General features: G+C 53.9%; 1 protein-coding gene across 13 annotated transcripts in view; it reads left to right on the top strand.

Moving 5' to 3' along the window:
* The window catches only part of DNMT3A (DNA methyltransferase 3 alpha), a 104,287-nt gene that overhangs the window by 13,306 nt on the left and 70,675 nt on the right, over positions 1–20,306 (top strand). For 7 of the 13 annotated variants that reach the window (XM_069582781.1, XM_069582782.1, XM_069582786.1 and 4 more), the window contains exon 2: positions 13,116–13,370. In XM_069582781.1, the coding sequence (XP_069438882.1) occupies positions 13,308–13,370 (63 nt within the window). In that variant the 5' untranslated portion in view covers positions 13,116–13,307. Of the gene's footprint in view, positions 1–6,750; positions 7,490–12,158; positions 12,563–12,649; positions 12,966–13,115; positions 13,371–20,306 lie in introns of those variants that run through there. The other 6 variants (XM_069582790.1, XM_069582797.1, XM_069582793.1 and 3 more) reach the window with 6 other exon arrangements.

Here is a 20,306-nt window from a genome sequence, read left to right as displayed (position 1 = left end):
TGGGAAGGGGCCGTGCCCCAGCAGCGGCTTCTAGACCGTGGAGGCCCTCTGGGGGACCTCCTGGTTTGGGCCTGGGAGGAATGTGACAAAGAGTGGGCGGGCAAGCATCTATCACATGGGTGGTGTGGGGAGAGAATGGTCACAGGCAAGCAGGGGACCAGCCTCTAAGGGCCTGAGTACAGGGAGGCCAGCTCCCCCTACTTCCCATGGTTCACAGACACACTGACCCAGGCGCCTCCCAACCCCGTATTCCCTGGACATCTGGAGTCTGGTGGGGCCCTGCAGCAGGTGTACGCCCTGGCCTAGGGCAGGTGGAGCAGGAGTCTTCTTGGCACAGTGCCTTGGGGAGCTCTGCCAAGCGACCCCTAGAGTGGGGGTTGCGGGGGGTCGCTCTAGGCACCGTAGCACTGTGTGGGATGTTGCAGCTGCCTTGGCATCAAGGGTCGCCTGGACCAGGGAGGATGGGAGGGGTGGGTGGCAGAAGCGCAGGGTGCAGGGAAGGACTCTGACCTCATGTGTTTAGGAAAACACGCAAATCCGTCCACATGTGAGTCGCTAAATGACCACATGACAACCTGATTAAAGACCCCTGGGTGGATGGTCAAGGAGAGGCGATAGGGGGTGGGGGTGCTGAGGGATGGAGGAAAGGGGGCCTGAGGGGGCTCTCTGGGAGGAGCCCGCCCCACCACCCCCCTTGGAGGAGAGAACAATGTGAGTGTTGACACAAGTGTGTGGAAACAGGGGATGTGAGCCCGGGGCCTGGAATGATGGAGTCCACTAGGCAAGGTGGGGGCCAGGTCAGAGTGATAGGCTGAGGTCAAACTTGGTGAGCCAGCAGTGTAGACCAGACCCGAGTTTAGGTTTTATGGTATGTGAAAATCACTGGCATCAGAGGGTTTTTTAAAAAGAACAGCTTTGTCAGAATATAATTCACATACCATATAGTTCACCTGTTTAAAGTGTGCGATTCGATGGTTTTTAGTACATTCACAGAGTTGGGCAACCATCACCACAATCAATTTCAGAACATTTTTATCAGGCATCATAGGTTTTGATTGAGGAAGCCATGTGTGGAGAATCTTTGCTGAGAGGCTGGGGCGGGAGGGAGAGACATCGCAGGCGGCGTTCCAAGATAACTGCCAAGGTCTAGACCTGTGGTTCCTGGGGGCCAGGAGGACAGGGATGGGAACAGGCGCCCGAGAGTCAGGTGCCTGGTGCAGTGCGGGGATGGAAGGAGGAGGCAGGACCTCAGTTTTCCCTGGGGCAGGTTTGGGGTTTTGACAGCTGAGGATAAGGTACTGCCACTTACACACAGAGAGTGGAGCCAGAGGAAACATGAAGCCTCTGGTTCTAGAAGAGTAGGATCTTGGGTAACTGCAAGTCATCCAGGTGGGGTGTCCAGAGAATAAAGATGGAGGCCTTGCAGTAGGAGGTCTGTGCTCACTGAAGGCCAGGGATCTCAGCAGAGAATTTCGAGTACAGCTGGAGCCGAGTGTGACCTGAGGGGGTGCCTGCTATGCAGTAGTGGGAGCAAGACCCCAGCCAGCTCAGGAGATGGAGCAGAGGGGCCTGAGGGCCAAGAGTATAGAGCCAAGTCCGGAGAGAGAGCCAGAGAGTCCCCTTGCTTATGAACTTGCAGAAGCGGAGGTCTCCTGTTCACCCAGGGCCCAGCTTGGCAATGACACTCAATAAATGATTGCCGAGTGAGTGCTTGAAGCCGAGAATGACTAGCTGGCAGGCAGGCTGAATTGAGCTCAAAGATGCCAAGGACGGAAAAAAGGCCCTTTGAGGCCGTGGGTGACTATATCTGTCAGGGTCAATTCAGGAGACAGAAACCACATAGTGATTTGAACAGGAAAGTTTTAATATAAAGACTTATTAACCGTAACGGGATTGGAATATCGAAAGATTGACCAGTAAGAAGTAAAGAGAACTGCAAAGGATACAGAAGTAGCATTAATGAGAGCAGCCACTACACCTAAGCTGGCCGCAGAGTGCCCGAGGTACAGCCCCAGGGTTGAGAGCCTGACCGTGATGGAAAGGGCATGGCCCTGGCTCCCTGGATGGCGGAAAAGTCACCATGGTGCCATGTTGGCACTACTCGCTGGAAATTTGTGCTGCCTGTACCCCCCACCCTCCCCCCCACCCTGCCGCCCATTCCCAGAACTCAATGGAAATCCATCCTTTTGGGTCCCAAGGAAAGTTGTTCATGAGGAATTATCTTGCTGGAGGCACAGTGCTGCTAAACTACCCCAAAGAAGAACTGAGTGGAGCTGCTGGCTGTTCTTGACTGTGAAACACTGCTACAGCCAAGTGCTGGAGAAGTGCCCTGGCTACTGGAGCTGGACACTGGAGAAGCTGTGATGGGACAGGACTGAGCACTAGGAAAGGCACGGGGCGATAGGATCTGGTTGCTCAAGAAGTTGTATACAGTGCAGGAATCCTCCAAGAGAGCACTCTGGCTCTAGGAGAGAAAGCACCTCCTCCTCCTGTGTCTCTGCAGTGCCCTCTACTAAGGGGGTTTGATGTCAGGCCAGCTAGTCTGCTAGCTGGGGACATATTTAAAGGGCCTTGCTGCATCTTCACAGAGCAGGCAATGAAGGGTGAATCAAGTCGCTGGCACAGTCTGCTGCTTCAGCTGCACAGCTTCCAGTGGCTTCCTTTTTACGCCCATGTGACTCCCCTATAACAACAGAATAGTTGTATTTCTACCTATCAAAGCAGCTCTCCCGCGTCCTGTTCTCACCCTGTCTTCCAAACAGGGAGTGCCAGCACTAATTGTCTCAATCACTGTCCACATGAATAATGCCTCATATTCAATCACAGTCTCCCTGAATATTCTGTTACCTAAAGACTAGACTGTAATTCGCAACTGAATTAACGAAATAAACTAAATTAACTTCCAACAACTTGTGTATAAAATAATAAGAAGATGGCTGGAAAAAAAAGAAACTAGTTACCATGTACAAACAAACACACGTCTCTACCAAGTAAATAGAAAGCATGCAAAGACTGCCAGAGTTCTCATTTTTGAGTTTGTTCACAAGACCGCGTTTGCTATCTGGCTTCCTTCTCCCGTTTCTCATCCTGTAAGTTCTCTGCACTCTGGCCCTCAGCAGGGCCAGCTTTTACCTGGTGGAGTGACCCAAAAGCCTTGTTTCTTGAAGGATCTGAATCCTTGGTCCCGGTTTTCCTTGGCACTCCCCCCACCCCCCTTTTTTTGTTGTTGTTGTTTTTGGTTCCTGTAGTTTTTCATTAACCCTTACTTTTGGTTATGGAAATTCTAAGAGGTACCTGAGAGAATCCGCTAGTTCCAGAGGTTATCTTCCTGGCTTCTATTGTGTCCAGCAACCCGATTTCTCCTTGGTAACTGGGATTAGTCACTCCAGCTCACGAAGTTAACTCTTTCTTGTCTGTTGATTCAGCAGTATAAGGGGCTCCCCCAAAAGTCAGTGACTTGTGTTCCAGTGCAGTCACTGCAGTATCCTCTTGGGGGGCAACACTCAGTGCCCCTGGACCCTTTCAGAGATACAGGGGTGAAGTGGGGGCCAGATGCAGGGACCATGGGGAGAGTAAGTGAAGAGCCTCTAGAGCTGGCAGTTGTGAACTCTGAAGGCTGGAAAAGCGGAAAATCACACAGGTGTGGACCGTGGGTCACTTCGGGGCAGGGAAGGGTGGGGACAGAGTCAGATCCAGGCTTGTGGCTTTCCAGACAGCAGGCCCCACCAGGGCCTCATGGGAGCTTTCAACCTGGACTCTGTGACCTGCCTCTCAGACGTGGGACGCCCATCGACTCCCAGATGTGTGGCCCATCGCTGCGCACACATCCCCAACCCCCTAAGACAGGATTCCTCCTGAGTCACCATGTTCGGAAGTGCGTGCTCCTGTATGGAACTCTGTATCGGCTCATTTTGGCTCCTAAGAACAACTCCAGCTCCTTACCAGTGTCTATTTTGAGTAAAAACCATTTCCCCCCGCCCTGCTTTTCGGGCTGTGTCATGGTAACCGTAAAGTATGAGCAGAGGACTCCGATTCAACTCATCTCTGCCCATGTGGCCACCATAATGGCAGCACTGGGTGTGATTTAAACGCTCATGCTGGTGGTGCCCCAGCCTCGAGGGTGGTGTGACAGCCACAAGCCATCTTGCCGTGACTCCAGAGCCGGCAGATGGGCTTTGAAGTGGGGGACAGCATGGCAGGATTGCTGACCTGCTGCCAGTGGCTTTTGGCGCTCTATGGGCCGCTGGTGGTTTGGGTGGGAATGACGTTTCTGGAAGTCAGAATGATGGTGTGATGACAATCCTCTCCCTCGTGTTGAGAGAGAATGAGCAATCAGAAAGTGGCACTGGGGCCTCCCCCGCCCCCTTATCCAGCCCCAGTCTTGTGACCAAGAGAGGCTGTGGCGGGGAGGGGGAAGACGTGGCAGATAAACATCTCCGTCTGGGAGGCCATGCCGCCTCCCTTTAGCTTTCTGCTGCCCCCAGCCTACCAAGTTTATCACCACCCTGGCGGATGATTGGCTGGTGTGGGGCGCACGATACTCTCCTGTCTTCTGTCACCCACAGGACGCGTTTGCACCTCCTCCTAAGCTCAAGTGGGAAATTCAGCCTTGAGCCTGTTATCAGCAGGCTCAAGGGGCACAGACAGCTCAAGCTGGGGGCCGTGCTACTCACATTCGTTGCCATGTTTGCAAGGACTCCTGAGTTAGATGAACCCAAATTCAGAATCCTGCGAATCCTGCCTGGGGACTTTCTCCCTGAAGTACTCTGGAGAGGTAATTAACCTCTCCAGGCCTCAGCTTATCCTTCTGTAAAATGGGAATAGTAGAAACAACTTCATACACTTCATAGGATGGTTCTGAGGATGAGATGGAGGCAGTGCATGTCCCGTAGCACAGTGCCCGACACAGTAGGTGCTCAGCAAATAGAGGGATGACTACATGAGCGAATGGCTCCCGCATTGGGCAGGGCACTGAGCACCATGATTAGAAGGTCGCATGGCCTGTTACCACCCCTCCCCCTGCCCCTGCCGACCAATCTCACCAGGAAAGAGAGACGACCTGGAAACTTTGTTTTCTGATGAGTTCCTGCCCAAAGTTAAAACATGGCTCAGTGGTAAAGAATCCACCTGCCAATGCAGGAGACCAGGGTTCGATCCCTGGGTTGGGAAGATCCCCTGGAGAAGGGATAAGGCTACCCGCTTCAGTATTCTGACCTGCACTGTATAGCCCATAAGGTCGCAAAGAGTCAGACACGACTGAGCGACTTTCAGTTTCACTAAGTTAAAACATGGCTCAGTGGTAAAGAATCCACCTGCCAATGCAGGACCCCAGGGTTCAATCCCTGGGTCGGGAAGATCCCCTGGAAGAGGAAATGGTGACCCATTCCAATATTCTTGCCTGGAAAATCCCCTGGACAGAGGATCCTGGTGGGCTACCTATAGTCCATGGAGTCGCAAAAGAGTCAGAACTGATTGAGTTACTAAGCAACAAAATTTAACAGTGCAGTTAGAAGTCTACAGTGCACTTGCTAATTGTAAGAGATCCTGATGGAGTGAAAAACTGGGAGCCTCAGAGGGCGACAAGCCTGCATCTGTATTGATAGCTGGCTCCCCTACCACCCACGTACTGTGTGACCTCAGGCAGCTTTGCTAACCTCTCCTACCTCATTCTTCTCATCTAGGAAATGGGGATAAAAATAGTCTGCACTTCAGAGGGTTGGAGTGAGGTATAAAAACGAACAGGATGTTGAAACTGTAAAGCTCTTTCCACAGGGCCTGGTGCGTTGTAAGAATCGTAATCAGTATGAGCTCCTGTCTAAGTGAAGTACACTCACAGGCACTCCAGGGATGTCAACAAAGGAGAGAGAAAACTGTGGGCTTGGTTAGTCAGGGACCAATAATTGTTAAAATTTATTGAGTATTTTCTTTGTGTCAGGCACTCTAGTTAGCGTTGTGTTTTTTTTTTTTTTTTTAGTAATAATTTTAATGTTATTTCGTCCATTCTTCTTTTTTGGCCATACCACTCAGCTTGCTGGATCTTAGTTCCCTGACCAGGGAATGGAACCTGGGCCCCCTGTAGTGGCAATACAGAGTCCTAACCACTGGATATCAGGGAATTCCCTGTTAACCATTTTTAATACATCTCATTTTAATTCTCACAACAGGCCTGTGAAGTGGCAAGTGTCATTTTCCCCATTTTACAGCTGAGAAAACTGAGGTACAGGTATGCCTCAAGTTGCAAAGTTGTTGCTAGTTAAGCCAGAATTTGAACCCATGCAGTCAGGCCTTCCAGGTAAGACTTTAGGAGGTTGAGATTAGTGTATGAGTCAGCGTATGGCCGTCAGCCACAAGGCACAGACTCACTCACACCAAAGTAGTGAAAGTCTCACATTACTCAGGGGAGGTTCAGAGATGACCAGCCTTCAGGTACAGCTGGATCCAGGGGCCCCCAGACAGTGACTTCAGTGTTCCAGCCCTCTATCTCCATCCCTCAGGCAGGCTTTCTCCAACACAGCCAGCAGCCCCTGACTCACATCCTATCATTGTTAGTATCTTTCCACTGCACTAAAACGCTCCTGGGGGGCCTCTGGTTGGCCCTGCCGGGTCACATGCTTACTCTGTGACTAGGGTTGGGGGTGGGGTCAGTGCAAACACCACAAAACCCCTTGGGAAGGAGAGGAAAGGAACCAGATAGACCCAAACCAGTGAAGTCAACTACAAGAAGAGTGGACTACCAGCTTGAGGGGTGAAGAAGGAACCTGGTGCCAAGATGGTTAGATATTTGTCTGCAGTTCACATACAGGATTCGAGATGGTGCAGGGTGGTCTGTCTTTACGGTGATCATGTTAGGATCATTTTTGATGGAGAATTTGGGTTTGTGGGCTGTTATGGTTTTGTTTCTGGAAGAGGATAATTCCATGCTGGCCCTTGTTGAGGTGAGACTTGGGTGACGGTCTAGTGGGTGCTGGTTGGAGAAGGCTTGGAGGCGAGACTTTCGGGTGAATGGCCCGGGGGTGCTGATGGCATTGGGGTTGGTGAAGAGGGTAGGGATGGCACTGGGGACAGTGTGGTGGCAGAGGCGGGAGCTGAACAGCAGGAGGGTGTGGGCAGGAGACGGTTGAGTTGTGGGCCTTGGGTCTGAGATGGACTGATGAGCAAGTGGCGTCATGGTTAGGGATGTGGGCAGCCATGGCACATGGAGATGCAGTTTGGGAGGAATGTAAGGGAGGTGAGCTGTGCCATGCATGGGCAGGGTTTGGTGGAAATGATGCTGGGAGAATTAAACATTTCGTGAGGGGTGTGGTGGTGGGGCGAGGAGGGAGGTACCACTTTTAGAGCTGATGATGGAACTCTGTGTGGGTGTGAGGAGCTGATGATGGTTATTCCGTGGGACGTGATAGTTTCATAGAGTAATAGAGGTAGAGGGACTTAGCTGCACTCTTACGGAGGAGGATGGAGGCCAAGCCCACCTGATGGCTGCAGCTGTGATGTAAGTCCTCGTTCCCAAACCCATTCTCTCTTTTCAAAAATTACTCGTTATTTTCTTCACAGTGGTACATGTGTATAATTTAAGAAGTCAGACAGGACTAACATCTCTTCACAAAAATGCACTTTTTCCTCGCCTACTTCCACCTTCTCAGAGGCAACCACTTTTAGCTGTTTCTTCTAGCAATTTTACAGCTCGTGGATCTGAGTAATATGCGTATTTTCGACTCTTCCATTGTAGACCTTTTCCATTGATTTCCTATGTAGTAAATAAGAACTTAACTCTCTTATATGGCCAGCCATGGCTTTCTACCCTGCCATCCTCCTAAACAGCTCTCATGGTAGGCAGACTATTAATAGTACCTTACCAGGGTTCTATCAAAAATGTCTTATGCATAAAATAATATATGTATGTGTGTAGCAGGCAGGTAATGGCTCCACAAAAATTCAGGGGATTAGGATGTGGCCACATCCACATCTGAACCTCGTGTACACGTGTCACCTCGTGTGGCAAAAGAGCCTTTGCAGAAGTGATTAAGCAAAGGATCTTGAGCTGGGGAGATTCATCCTGGATCACCTTGGTGGGCCCAGTGTCACCATCAGGGTCTTTGAACATGAGAGACAGAGGCAGGCAGGTCAGAGTAGTGCAATGGGAGAAAGATCAGCCATCACTGACTTTGAGGATGGAAGGGGGCCAGGAGCCAAGGAATGTGAGCTGCCTCCCAAAGCTGAAAAAGTCAAGAAAATGGATTCTCCCCAGGGCCTCCAGGAAAGAATACTGCCTGCCAGCACCTTGATTTCAGCCCAGTGACAAGAACCATTTTGGACTTTGTTTAGACTTCTGACTTCCAGAACTTCAGGAAACAAATTTGTGTTTTTTTAAGCCGTTAACTTTCTGGTAATTTGCAACAGGAGCAATAGGAAATGAATACACCATGTAATATGTGTACATCCACATGCATGCATGCAAACATGCCCTCATTTGTATGTTTTATGTATACACACACAAACTTGTTAAATCAACTAATACAACTATTCACAGCTGAGCTTTATACTGTACTACCATAGTTTCCTTTTTTCCTCCTTGCCTCTTTATGAGCTTTCTTTTCTTTATACCTTTTGCCCATACCTGCCGCACCTGCTAATAGCTATCTGTATGGCTTTCCACAAGGGCAGTCACAGCAAGTATTATGTTTCAGTTCCATTTTTTGAGTTATCTGCTCTCAGAACTTACGGCACAGTGTAGCTGCTCTTCACTGACTTCTTTCTGTGGTCTTCCTTGGCATTCCCTTCACTTTCCTTCTGGCTGGAATTCCTGTTTTCTGGAGCTCATGTCTTCTTGCTCGGTTTACTCCCCTGTTTGGAGCACATTGCCCACGACGGATCTCCATTTTAATCCAAATCCATTCAGCTCCTGAATCCAGACCATAGAGTAAGAACAGCTAGTCACACCTGTAGTTCTGTCTGGTTAAAAAGACGGCCCTGGGGGGTAGGGAGCACGGTTGTGACAGCACTCCAAGTTAGGAGGCTTCCCTCGGATAGCTAGTGGTCCTTGGTTGTCCTTGCAGGATTAATAACAGGGGACTGAAATACAGATTAGAAGCTGGTTCATTTGCAGATCCACGTTGGCTGATGTAAACAAGCCACTTGGAAACCATTTGGGTTCTGGTTGCCGGTATCTGTATTCTTAGACCTTTCTTCTTGCACTGATAAGATTCTGCTGAAGAGAAGGTAGGGGTCTGGCTCCTGGTATTCTAGGAACCCAGTGAGCGACTGGCCTGAGGTATTCAACATCAGCATTGAAAATACCCTTCATCTCCTTGGGTTTGTGTTTTTGCATTTATTTGACAGCACCAGGTCTTAGTTGCAGCACTTGGGATGTTTGATCTTTGTTGCTGCATGCAGGACCTTTAATTGTAGCTTGTGAACTCTTAGTGCAGCTTGTGGGATCTCCTTCCCTGACCAGGGATAGAAGCCAGGCCCCCTGCACTGGGAGTCTTAGCCACTGGATCACCAGGGAAGTCGTCATCTCCTTGGTTTTGATTTATTATTCTTGCTCTCAGCTGTGCTGGACTACTCTATGCAAAGACCTTCTGTCTGGTGCTCTCCAGAGAGAAAACCTTCAGACTTTAGGGTGGAAGTGTATCTAGATTTTAACTTCTTTCATTTGATCTTTTCCACACATACCTTCTCTTCACCCCTGGTCCCACGGATGATCCGTGGTGCTGTCATCGCAAGTGTCTTGAAAGGACTCTGTCATAAATCACTTGTCATGTGCTATCTGAAATTTGCCTGCCACAAGTCTGCTTTCCAGACCCCCACATTCTGTTGGTGGTGTCTCCTCTCTGTTCAGCCCAGTCTTGTGAATTTGTGTCTTAAACAATCTTTCTCCCATATTGGATTTAGAAGATCACACATTTGGGCAGTTGGGTGTGTGTATTCAGAATCCCAATCTTTTTCCGTAACAGTTTTGTAGCTGGAGCAGTGATGACGGTGACCATGTCAGCTGTGATACCAAGATACTTTCCTGTAGGATTCCTCAAAGCAATTGTTGAAAAGCTCTTGTAAACATTATTCATGGTCACTCTTAACTTTAGCAGTATAAAGGAGAAAATAAAAGCTGCCTATCACGGTAGTGGGCCTTCCCTGGCGGCTCGGTGGTAAAGAAGCTGCCTGCCAATGCAGGAGATGCCAGTTCGATCCCTGGATTGGGAGGATCCCCTGGAGAAGGAAACAGCAACTGACTCCAGGATTCTTGCCTGGGAAATCGCATGGACAGAGGAGCCCGTCAGGCCACAGTCCACGGGGTCCCAAAAGAGTCAGACACCACTCAGCGATTAAGCAACAGCAATGAATCTTGGTGGGAGGGTTCTTGGCAAGGGTCTCTGGTGGTGGTGGTTTGGTGGTGCAGCCTTGGCACTGGTGAGAAGGGTTCTTGGGAGCCAGGAGCAGCAGGGCGGTCATGTCATGATGGACACATGCTGCTGCGTTGGGACCGTGGGCTGAGGAGCAGGTCCCTCCCCTCAGCAAGGCTGCTTGGGAGAAGAAGGAAGCTTCTAAGGACAGGCGGGCAGCGCCGTGTCCAGGCCTGGACCTTGGCCGCCCCAGTGGGCCCCAGAGCTCTGCAGTGCCTGGCCTGCCCGGCCCTGTGCTGGGTGATTTTCAATGATGCTGGCTGACTCGGAGGGACACTTACTGACAAGGCTGTTCCATCGAGTTATGCAAAGGAGCCAAAAGGCTGACCCAGGTCAGCTGTGTTTGCTGTGTGGACAGAGTGTGCAGCTCAGGCGGGTGAGCAGGGGAGGGTGAGGGGGATGAGCATTTCCTTTCCGGGGTGTCTGCCCTCAGGGTCAACACCCTGTGATGTTCTGCTTTTCCCCTCTTGCTTCCTTCCTCTTGTCACCAGTGCTTTTTCTAACAGAAACCCCTGGACATTTCTAGCTCTCAGGGCAGCATTGAAACAAATTTCCTAGAGAGGGTTCTCTGTCCCTAATGTACTTGGTGCCCAGGTCTGGATGGACTTCATGCTAGGCCCTTGGGGCTCACAGAGACACCCAGACCCTCCTCTCCCTCAGTCTGCTCACACCGTTTGCCCTTGGGGCCTCCAGCAGCTTGGCAGGACAGGGCTGGAAGACCTGGTTCTTGAAGATCAGCCCAATGCTTCCCTTTTACAGATGAGGAAACTAAGGGCAAGAGGAGCCCGAGTCAGGATTAGAGCCACCTCTGCTAACTCTGGGATCAGTGTTCTTCCCAACCAGACTCTGCCTCTCTCGGCTTCCACCTCCTTTTTGAAGCTTTTGATTATGATGGGTGACTGGGGGATGTTTGTACTAACAAACAAGGAGTGGGTTTGAGGGGGACTTGCTGGCTAATGATGGGTGGCAGCCCTGTGGAGTTCTGGGTCGGACGGTGTCTGATGGGTTCCTGGGGTTGTCTCTGAGGGTTGGTATGAGCTGGGGGGATGGAGCTTTGTAGAGATGCCCTGAGAGCTCTGGAGTTGGTGATCTGGGTTCAAGCCTCTGCTCTGACTCTGGAGCTCAGATAAGCCCTAGCCTTCTGCAACCTTAGATTCTACAGTAGACGGTAGTGATACTCCTATAGACGGTAGTAACCACTCGTGGAGATGGTAATAATACTCGTGGCTGCCCGAAGAGGAGGGCCCATTCTGGGCTTCGCACAGCATGGGACACCCGGACCTGCTCTTGCTTCTGCACCCACTGTGCCAGCAGCTAACGGCACACACACGTTCTTCAGCTCAGGTGTCTGTGGACTACCTGCGGCTTCCTCAGGGCTCCCCTTGGGTGGGGGTGGGGGGGGTGGGAGCATCTTCAGCCTGTCCAGGCTCTAACTTACAGAGGCCCCTACTGTCCTAGCCCTAAGGAGGTCCCTCTTAGTGCCAGCTTCCCCTCCACACCACCCGGCCCCCAACGCCCATCCCTGGGGAGGGGCTGCACCCGTGGGAGACCCAAGCCTGCGCCTTCTCCGGTTCCTGGTTTTCCAGGGAGCCCTGGCTGGAGGGGGATGGGAGAAGAAGCCCTGGAGGGAGGGGGAGTGGGGGAAGCAGAACCGGGAACTGGAAGGGGAAGGGTGTGGGTGGGCCTCTATCCAGCCTGCCTCCCACTTTCCTCCTCCTGCCAGTCCCCTCCCCGTCCTGGCTGGCGCACTGGAGGCAGGGGCTTGGCCCAGGAGAACTCAGTGTCTCCTCCGAGTGAAGAGGGGGTGGTGAAGCCACAGCACCCCCACCCCCAGCTGAGGCCTGTTAGGGGCCCAGGCTTTGTTAGTTTGCTGACTTGAGGCCCACACCTGAAGCAGGGAGACTGAAAAGCCCCTAAAATTCAGCTGTGTGCCTTTGCAGGGCCCCTTGGAGCCCACCAGTTTCTGAGGGCAGATGGGGCCGGTCCATGGGGTGGAGGGGCAGAGCGGCCTGGCCTCCTCCCTCGGCCGGGCTGCGGCCACAGCCTCTCCCGCCCACAGGGCGTCCCCACGACAGCTCTGCAGACCTAGGCCTTCAGCCCAGCCGCAGCCCCCGAGTTCAACCTCAGCTTTCTCTGGGCCCAGGCGCCCGTCCTGAAGTGAGGTGACTTTCATTTCACTACATCCTGTGACTGCCGCTCACTTCCTCCACGTGGGGGGAGCGGTGTGGGGGTGGGGGTGCGGGGAGGACAGATCAGAGGAGAATGTAGCCAGGCTGGGGACCTCTGGGATTTCCCAGGGGGGTGGTTAGGGGTGGGAGGGTGGCTGCGGGAAGCTTTCAAAGGAAAGAACAGACGTGAATGAAGACACGGGAGGAGGCGGGAGGCAGCTGTGAGCCCCACTGTGCCACAGCCGGGGGGGGGGACTGTCGTCCCATCGCTGCCTCGGAGGCAGGTGGTGGGCCCCCCGAGGAAAGCCAGGCAGGGCCCTGCTGCCAACTTGGCTGCCTCGATTTACCCTGGCCCCTAGGGTGCCGGATCCAGCCAGCACCCGTGAAGAAGAGTCAGGTTGGAGGGGCAGGCCTCACAGGCTGGGGGTTCGGGGGTGCCCTGAAGCTGAGGGGCTGGCTCCGGGAGGGACTAGGGGTCAAGTGGAAGGGCCTGGGTTGGGGGGAGTGCCTGCCCTGCTGACCCCTCTTCTCTTTTCTTCTTCCACAGGTGGAGTCACTGGAAGCCCAACCCCACCGGCAGCCTGAGGCCGCGGTTCCCCAGGGTTTCCGCTCCGCACCTGGATCTATGTCTAAGTTGTAACTCTTGCTTACCAAGACCACGATAATTCCTTCCCCAAAGCCCAGCAGCCCCCCAGCCCCGTGCAGCCCCAGCCTGCCTCCCACCGCCCAGCTGCCCGCAATGCCCGCCAGCGGCCCCGGGGACACCAGCGGCTCCGCTCTGGAGCGGGAGGAGGAGCGCAAGGTGAGCGGCTGGCTGTACGGGGATGGGGGTTAGTGCTGGGCGCTGGACCGCATTACTCATCTCCATATGGGGCTGTAGGGAGGAAGGAGTCTCCTTCTTTTGTGATAAGCAAACTGAGGCGTGAAGAGGTTAAATACTGGAGGTCAGGCTCCAGGAGCTGGTCTCTAAGCCCCCACCCCCACCCCTCCGCGGTGTTTGAGCTGAACTTCAGACCCCAGGTCTGTGTGATTGTTAGGGGTTGGGCTGGCAGGGGCCCCAAACCTGGCTTCCTTTCTGAATCGGCCTCTTAATTAGCTGTGTGTCCTTAGTCATTTTACCTGGTTTAGTGGCCTCTGTTTGCCCGAGGGGTTAGTAGCTTTGGGGAGGCCAAAGACAAGTTCAAGGAGCTCTGTAGATGGGAGGCCTGGTGAGGACTCCCCCTGCCTCACACACAGCCGGCTCACCGCGGGGCATGGGGTGCGGTGAGCTCAGGGTGGCACCAGCCACGGTGGAGACACTGGTTTCCTGCCCCCACCCCACCCTGGCTCTGAGTAGGCGTCACTTCTGGCCATAGAGCCAGTGATGTCCTTGTTTTTAGGGCCCCAAGAGGAGTGACCTGTTCACCCTTCTGCTGAACTCTAGGATGGGCCCAAGCCAGTTAGAAGAGATCCCTGCAGACTAGTGGGAGTCCCAGCTGAGTCCTGACTGGCTAGCTGAGGACCTCACCAAGCCATGTCCACCTGTCGGCAGAGCCACTAGAATCCCCAGGGATGGCAGGCCCCGCCTCCACCCTGGCAGGGAAGCCGTGCCAGCCACGGCCTTCCTGGGGCGTCCCAGCTGGCAGGCCCGGGCTGGTCCCCGCAGTGTCCTCTGTCTGCTCTCCTTTTCCTAAGCGGGAGTGAGGGGTGGTGGTGCTAGGTGGTAGCTGGAAGTAGCAGGGTGTGCTCATGGGGCACAGTTGGTCTTTCTGGAACCAGGGGGACACCTGAGACCAGGCATGGGGCCCCTGAGCCCTCTGAGGAGGGCAGCTCTGGGGACCGCGATCAGCTGCAGTTCCGAGACCTGCTCCTGCCTACTCTTCCCACCGTGTGTGCTTGGCTCCTTCTGAGGCTTGCTCATTCTTAGAGCCAGTTTCTGTTTTCTGGGTAATTTCCATTCATTTGGTCCTTGAGGACAGCCCTTGAAACAAATGGGGCAAGGACAGATGGTCCTGGTTTGTAGACGAGGAAGCTGGGCCCAGCTAATCAGTGGTGAGTCCGGACGAGAGCCCGGTCTTCTGCCCCACCTGTGTGGGTCCTGGTATGGACACACACACACACATGTGCATGCATGAAGCCCAGAAACCTGCCTTCCCAGCCCAGAATCCAGTAGAGTGCCTTAGGATGAGGGGCCGTGTATGCCTTCAAGCTGGGGGCAAAATGCATGCTGCAGCCCACCTGCTGGGGCGCCTAGGGGCTGCAGGTCAGTCCCTTTCTTTCTGATCCCATGGGCTTTCTGGGCTCCTCCCACCCAGGACTCAGACCATAGCAGACCCACACCCTGCCGTCAAAGAGCCAAGGCCACCTGCGGCCACCTGTGCTCTTGATCCGCAGCTGTGGCCATGACTAATTCCCTTCCCTCCTTGGGCTTGGCTTTGCTCCTCCATTGACCCTGACCCCCTCCCCTCGCCCGGTGTCCTGGCTGGTGCTGACACTGCTCTGTGTCCATGCACCCGCAGTCGGTGGTCAGCTGCCTCCAACAGATGAAGGAGATGGGGCAGACAGGCCACATTCCTCCCGTTACTGGCCAGGGCTTCCCCGGGCAGCAGAGCCCCCAGGGAGAGCAGCAGATGAGCTCGCTATCATGACAGTTCAGGACAGAGAAAAAGCACTGGCCAGAGAGTCCCAAGTCCCGGGCCCCAGGCCTGCGGATGTCATTTCCTGGAGATGGGACTTTTCAGGCCCTCTGGGCTTGCATTTGCTCAGCTGTAAAATGGGGATAGTAACTCTTATTGTGCCTGTTTTATAGGGTGGTAGTGGAAGTCAGATGAGGTCACAGGCATGGAGTGCCCTGCAAACAGCAAAGTCTGGTCCAATTATGAGGGATTACGATTGCTATTATTATCTACCCATAGTAACTGCTCTGGCTCAAGAGGCAACAAACACACACACAGGCCCAAGCGCCTGGTGCTGATAGAAGGAGCTGATAGACAGGGGCTGGGGCATGGCGGGCGCTCCTCCCCAGTGTGCATGCTGGCTCACCTGGCACATCTCCCTGGCACCTCAAGGCTGGCTCTCCTGGCTCCAGGAGCCGCCCTGGGAGGGCGGGCAGAGATGCTGACAGCCACTCACGGCAGCCTGTGAAAGCCAGGCCTGGGGCAGGGGTGCCGCGTGGCTGCAGAGGGGAAGATGGGTTTGGGCCAGAGCCCAAGGAACCTGGCAGAGTTTCCAGGGGCGCCTGGCACAAAGGAGCTGTTTGGTGAGCCAGAGGGCAGGGGTGTGGCTGCCCACTGGCCCCTTCGCCGCCCGGTCCCACGTGCCCTTCCCACCTCCCCCTCCCTCCCCACCGGCCACGCCTCCCTGCACCTTTCACTCCAGTGCTTCCTGGAGCTACCAGGCCTTTGTTTATGCTGCTTCCTCTGCCTGGTGTGCCCTTTCCCTAAGCTTCTCTCCTCCTTTCTGATCAAAGCCCTGGCTTCAGTCCGCCTTGAATTACAGAGAGAATCAGCAGTTCTCAAACTGTGGTCTATAAACCAGCAATACCAGCAATACCTGGAAGCGTTAGATATGCAGATATTCAGGCCCCACCCCAGACCTGCTGAATCAGAAGCTCTGGGGAGAACCCAGCGATCCTTGTTTTAACCAGCCCTCTAGGGCACTTGAGAAGTACCGGTGTGGATCATATCCAGCCCTGCCACTGCCCCTGGAGGGCAGGACCCCAATACTGTCATTGGGGTGGATCCTCAAGGCCTGACTAGCTCAGAGCAGATGCTCAGAAAATACCTTATGGATAGGACAGAGAGGAAAATGAGAGTGGATGAGACTCCTTCACTGGAGAGCAATCCCAGAGCCCGGATCAAGCAGTCAGGGCGCAGCGCTGGGGGCGGTAGGCTGAGAGAGCAGAGAGGTCTGCGTTATTTGGTGTCCTTCTGGCTCCTGCCCAGCGTCCCTTCTCCCTGCAGCTTCCCTCACCTTACCATCCATGTGCTGGGCAGGGACGGTGCTGCTTGGGGAGACTGGGAGGAGGCAGGCTTGGAAGGGGTGCTGAGCTCTGGGACTCTGGCCAGGAAGGGTCAGCTGGGTAAATGTGGCCACAGAGAAGGGAGAGGGAGGTGAACTGCAGGAAGGCCAGGAACCTGGGTCCTGGCTCAGAGGGAATCACGGAGATGGGGTTCTAGGTCCCACTTGGAGGGGAAAGGTGGGGCAGAGAAACAGGGCAGGGGACCAAGAGTGTTCCAAGCCTCGGGGCTGGAAGGGCCTCCTCGGATCCTCAAATGTGAATCAGTGTCTCATGAGGAGTCCAGGCCCCAAGCTGGGCCCCTCATCTTCCTGCTCCCCTTCTCCTCTGGCCTCAGAAACCTAACAGATGCATTGAGTGCTGACTGTCTGCCAGGTGCTCTCTTAAGCTCTGCGCTTGCCTTCTTACAACTGTTCCCCAAGATAGGCTCTGTTATTTCCAACACTGTCTTATTAAAGGCTAAACTGATGCTCAGAGAGGTCAGGTCACTTGTCTAAGGCCACAGAGCTAGCAAATGGTGGTGCTGGGATTATAACCCAGGCTTCTGAGCCTTTCAGGCTGCGACCCATGTGAAGGGCGAACAGAGTGGATGTTGCCTCCCTGCTGTGATATTCCGTGGTCCTAGCCACGTTTCTTCTGCTGCAAGTTAAAGAATGTTTATTTAGACTAAAAGTTGGGATGGTCAGAGAACACTTTTCTCTGCGTAGCCGTGCTCTTGCCCTGGGGTGGATGTTGGGGGTACTCACCCCTAGCAGGAGCTCATGTGTGCAGGCTAGTATGCACGACTGGGTACATGTGCGCACGTGTGCATGTACACACACACACACACACACATATGCACCCAATACATGCTCTTCTGTGTAAAGACACTGCTGTATACATGTTGCTTCTTTCCCTTCTGCCTTCCCTCTTTTCTTTCTCTTCAAACTTGGGTTTTTTCCCAGTACCTGGCACATAGTAGGGCTCCCCGAGTCTGTTGGGTGAACTGAATAGACCTCCCTGGAGGATCTAGCAAAGGGAAGGGGATAGGAAGATACAAGGATGGCTAAGCCATGACTGCCCTCGGAGGAGGGAGGCTCCTCCTTGGACAGTTTGCCCTCTCCTGCTGGCTAGGAGAAGCGCCAGTGGAGGTGGTGGGGAGATATGTGTTTGTGCTGGGGAGCACAGCAGGTGTGCCTGTGTATGTGTGTATGTGTGTGTTCACATACATGTGTATATATACACACATATGGCCAGCGCCATGAAGGGGGCTTCTCCCTCCTCACCTAAGTCCAACCCAGAGGCCTGGCAAGCACTGACTTCCTGAGCTCTGGCTTGTGAGCTTCAAGTGCATCCTTGGGTGGGGTTCCCCTGACTCCAGGCTCAGCTGTTCTTGCTGGTCCACAGGTCTGGTGCCCGCCCCCAGGCATGCCTTCCCTTTAGTGCACTTAAATTGCACATGGTCACTCAGGGCCGGCTCTTTGCTTTATAATTGTCACCATAGGGGTAGCCGAAATAGCCTTCCCTCTTACACATTTAAACAGTTCCAGAAAAGGCAGAAATACCCTTATCTCTTCAGGAACACAGCTAATAATAACAGTCCACGGATAATAAAAAATGTCCATTTTTAGCTCAGTGGAGTTGATTAGATGCTCAGGCATGGAGTGATGTAAATAGTGCCCTCCCCGCCCCCAGCCACCCCAGAGCTGATCTGGACCTCCATTGTAGGTTCAGGCTCTCTCAGCTTCTCGAAGTTAGCTGCTACCGCTTGTCGCATTTAAATTTGCAGTCAGTTCAGTCTTGAGCAGGGATCAGCTGGACTCTGGAGACAGGCCTGTGTTTCCATGTGGACTCACCTACATGACTGCTGAGCATTGAAATGTGACGTTTCCAGGAGACAGTGTGTGTGAGTGGTTAACACAGGGCCCTGGCACAGATCGAGTCTTTTATCATTTACCTTGTATAGTTAACTAGCTGTCTGTCTATCTACCTTCTTACCTTTCTCCCCATTTGCCTGTCTCTCTGCCTACTGCCCTATCTGCACTTTGGTGCCCAAGATCTACTGTAGCCCTGAGGACTGAGGACCTGGGAGAAGAATGGGGATGGTACAGATGAGGCTGTGAGTGGTGTGGATTTAAGCACCTTGAGCGCCCCTGGCCCCTTCTGTCACCCACTGAGCAGAAGCAAAACCGAGGGAAGTTGCGGGATGAATGCAAATCCAATGGCAGCAGCTCTGCTATCTTTGGAGGCTCCATGAGGGGCCATGGGTGGGGAAGCCGAGCTCAGTTCTGTGGAGCGAAGAGGGCCAGCAGGGAGCTGAGCAGGAGAGGGTGTCCCAGGGAGAGTGTAAAGTGGGATGATGCCCTTCCTTTCTGGCACCTGGGCTGGGCACAAGGACTGGACCTGGCCTGAAGCTGCCCTTACGGAGGGCCACAGAGCAACGAGGGCTCTCACTTATAATCACCCCACTTAGCACATGCACAGCATGGAAAGGCAGAGTCTAGAGGAATTACCTGTACCTGGCAATTTCCTCACTTAATCCTCACGGTAGCTGGAGGTGCCCACTGTCATTATCCCCATTTTTACAGGTGAGAAGTTGAGGCTGAGAGAGGCTGAGAAATTTGGTAAAGGTCACATGGCGGCAGAGTGGTTTTACCTGGATTCTTTCTGTCCACGAAGTGAGGGTGGCTGGTGGGGCAGGGATGAGATGGTGGGCTGTGCAGAACCTGGGTGGGCTGCTGAAGGGGTGAGGGCAGAGGCGCTTGGTGGCCGCAGGGGTGGCAGCTAGCCGAGTGGCCGTGCTCCATCCAGCCTTCAGCACAGCGCAGGCCCTTGTGTGTTTAGGTGGTGTCTCCCGCTCTGAACTGAGTTCCCTATTTGCTTATCTTTATATCCAGTACACAGTAGGTGCACAATAAATGTTTCTGAGCTTATCCACAGGCCTGGCCTCATGGCAGCCCTAGGACTGCAAGGGTGGGCATGGCCGGGCTGCGGTGGGCTGGGTGTATATTGGAGGAGTTTCTCTTCTGGAAGGCAGTGAGGCCCCAGCATGGAGCATGGGGTGTGAAGGACCTGGGAGAAGCCATGGTGTGCAAGTGCCCAGGAGCTCTGAGGGTGGGAGGGGCGCACAGGACACGGCCGCTGCCCGCCCAGGACCGGATCCTTTTGGAAGCCGTGGAAGACCTTCATCAATAATTATTACACGAAGCCCACCGGGCAGTCAGTTTAATGCTTGTTGAATATTGTTGGATAGTTGGAACAGAGGACTGCTGAGCTCTGGGAGGTGACTGAGAGCAGGGAGGAGGGGGCCCAGGAGGACTGTGTGGAAGTGTGAGCACCCACAGTAGTGTCCGCTGTCTCTGCCCTCCCGTCCGGCCTCCTGAAGCTCGCCCTGAGGCCACCTCTCCGTGGCCTGGCCTGGGCCTGCTGGGCGTGTGCGTGTGCATGAGCGTGTGTGGGGTGGCCCGGGGGTGGGGGTGGGGGTCCTGTGCCCGTAGCTCTGCAGGCTGGGGACTCAGGTGCCCAGAACGGACTCTGCCTGCCAGAGAAGCCAATTCGTTTCACTGAATTCCACGACCACAGACAGGTCTTGGGAGGCCGGCCAGCCAGCTGGCAAAGGCTGGTACATGCTTCTTGTCCCGGGGGGCCCGGGCAAGTGGCTGGCTAGATCCGGCAAGTTCATCCCCTCAACTCAAACACCAACTTGAGACATCTGCTCAGTGGATGCCGGGTTGGTAGCATCCGGTGTGCGTTCCAAAAGGA

The sequence above is a fragment of the Ovis canadensis genome, chromosome 3 (genome assembly GCF_042477335.2).
Source record: "Ovis canadensis isolate MfBH-ARS-UI-01 breed Bighorn chromosome 3, ARS-UI_OviCan_v2, whole genome shotgun sequence".
Taxonomy (NCBI): Eukaryota; Metazoa; Chordata; class Mammalia; order Artiodactyla; family Bovidae; genus Ovis; species Ovis canadensis.
The sequence above is the reverse complement of the archived record's forward strand: the minus strand, read 5'-3'. Positions and strand labels throughout refer to the sequence as shown.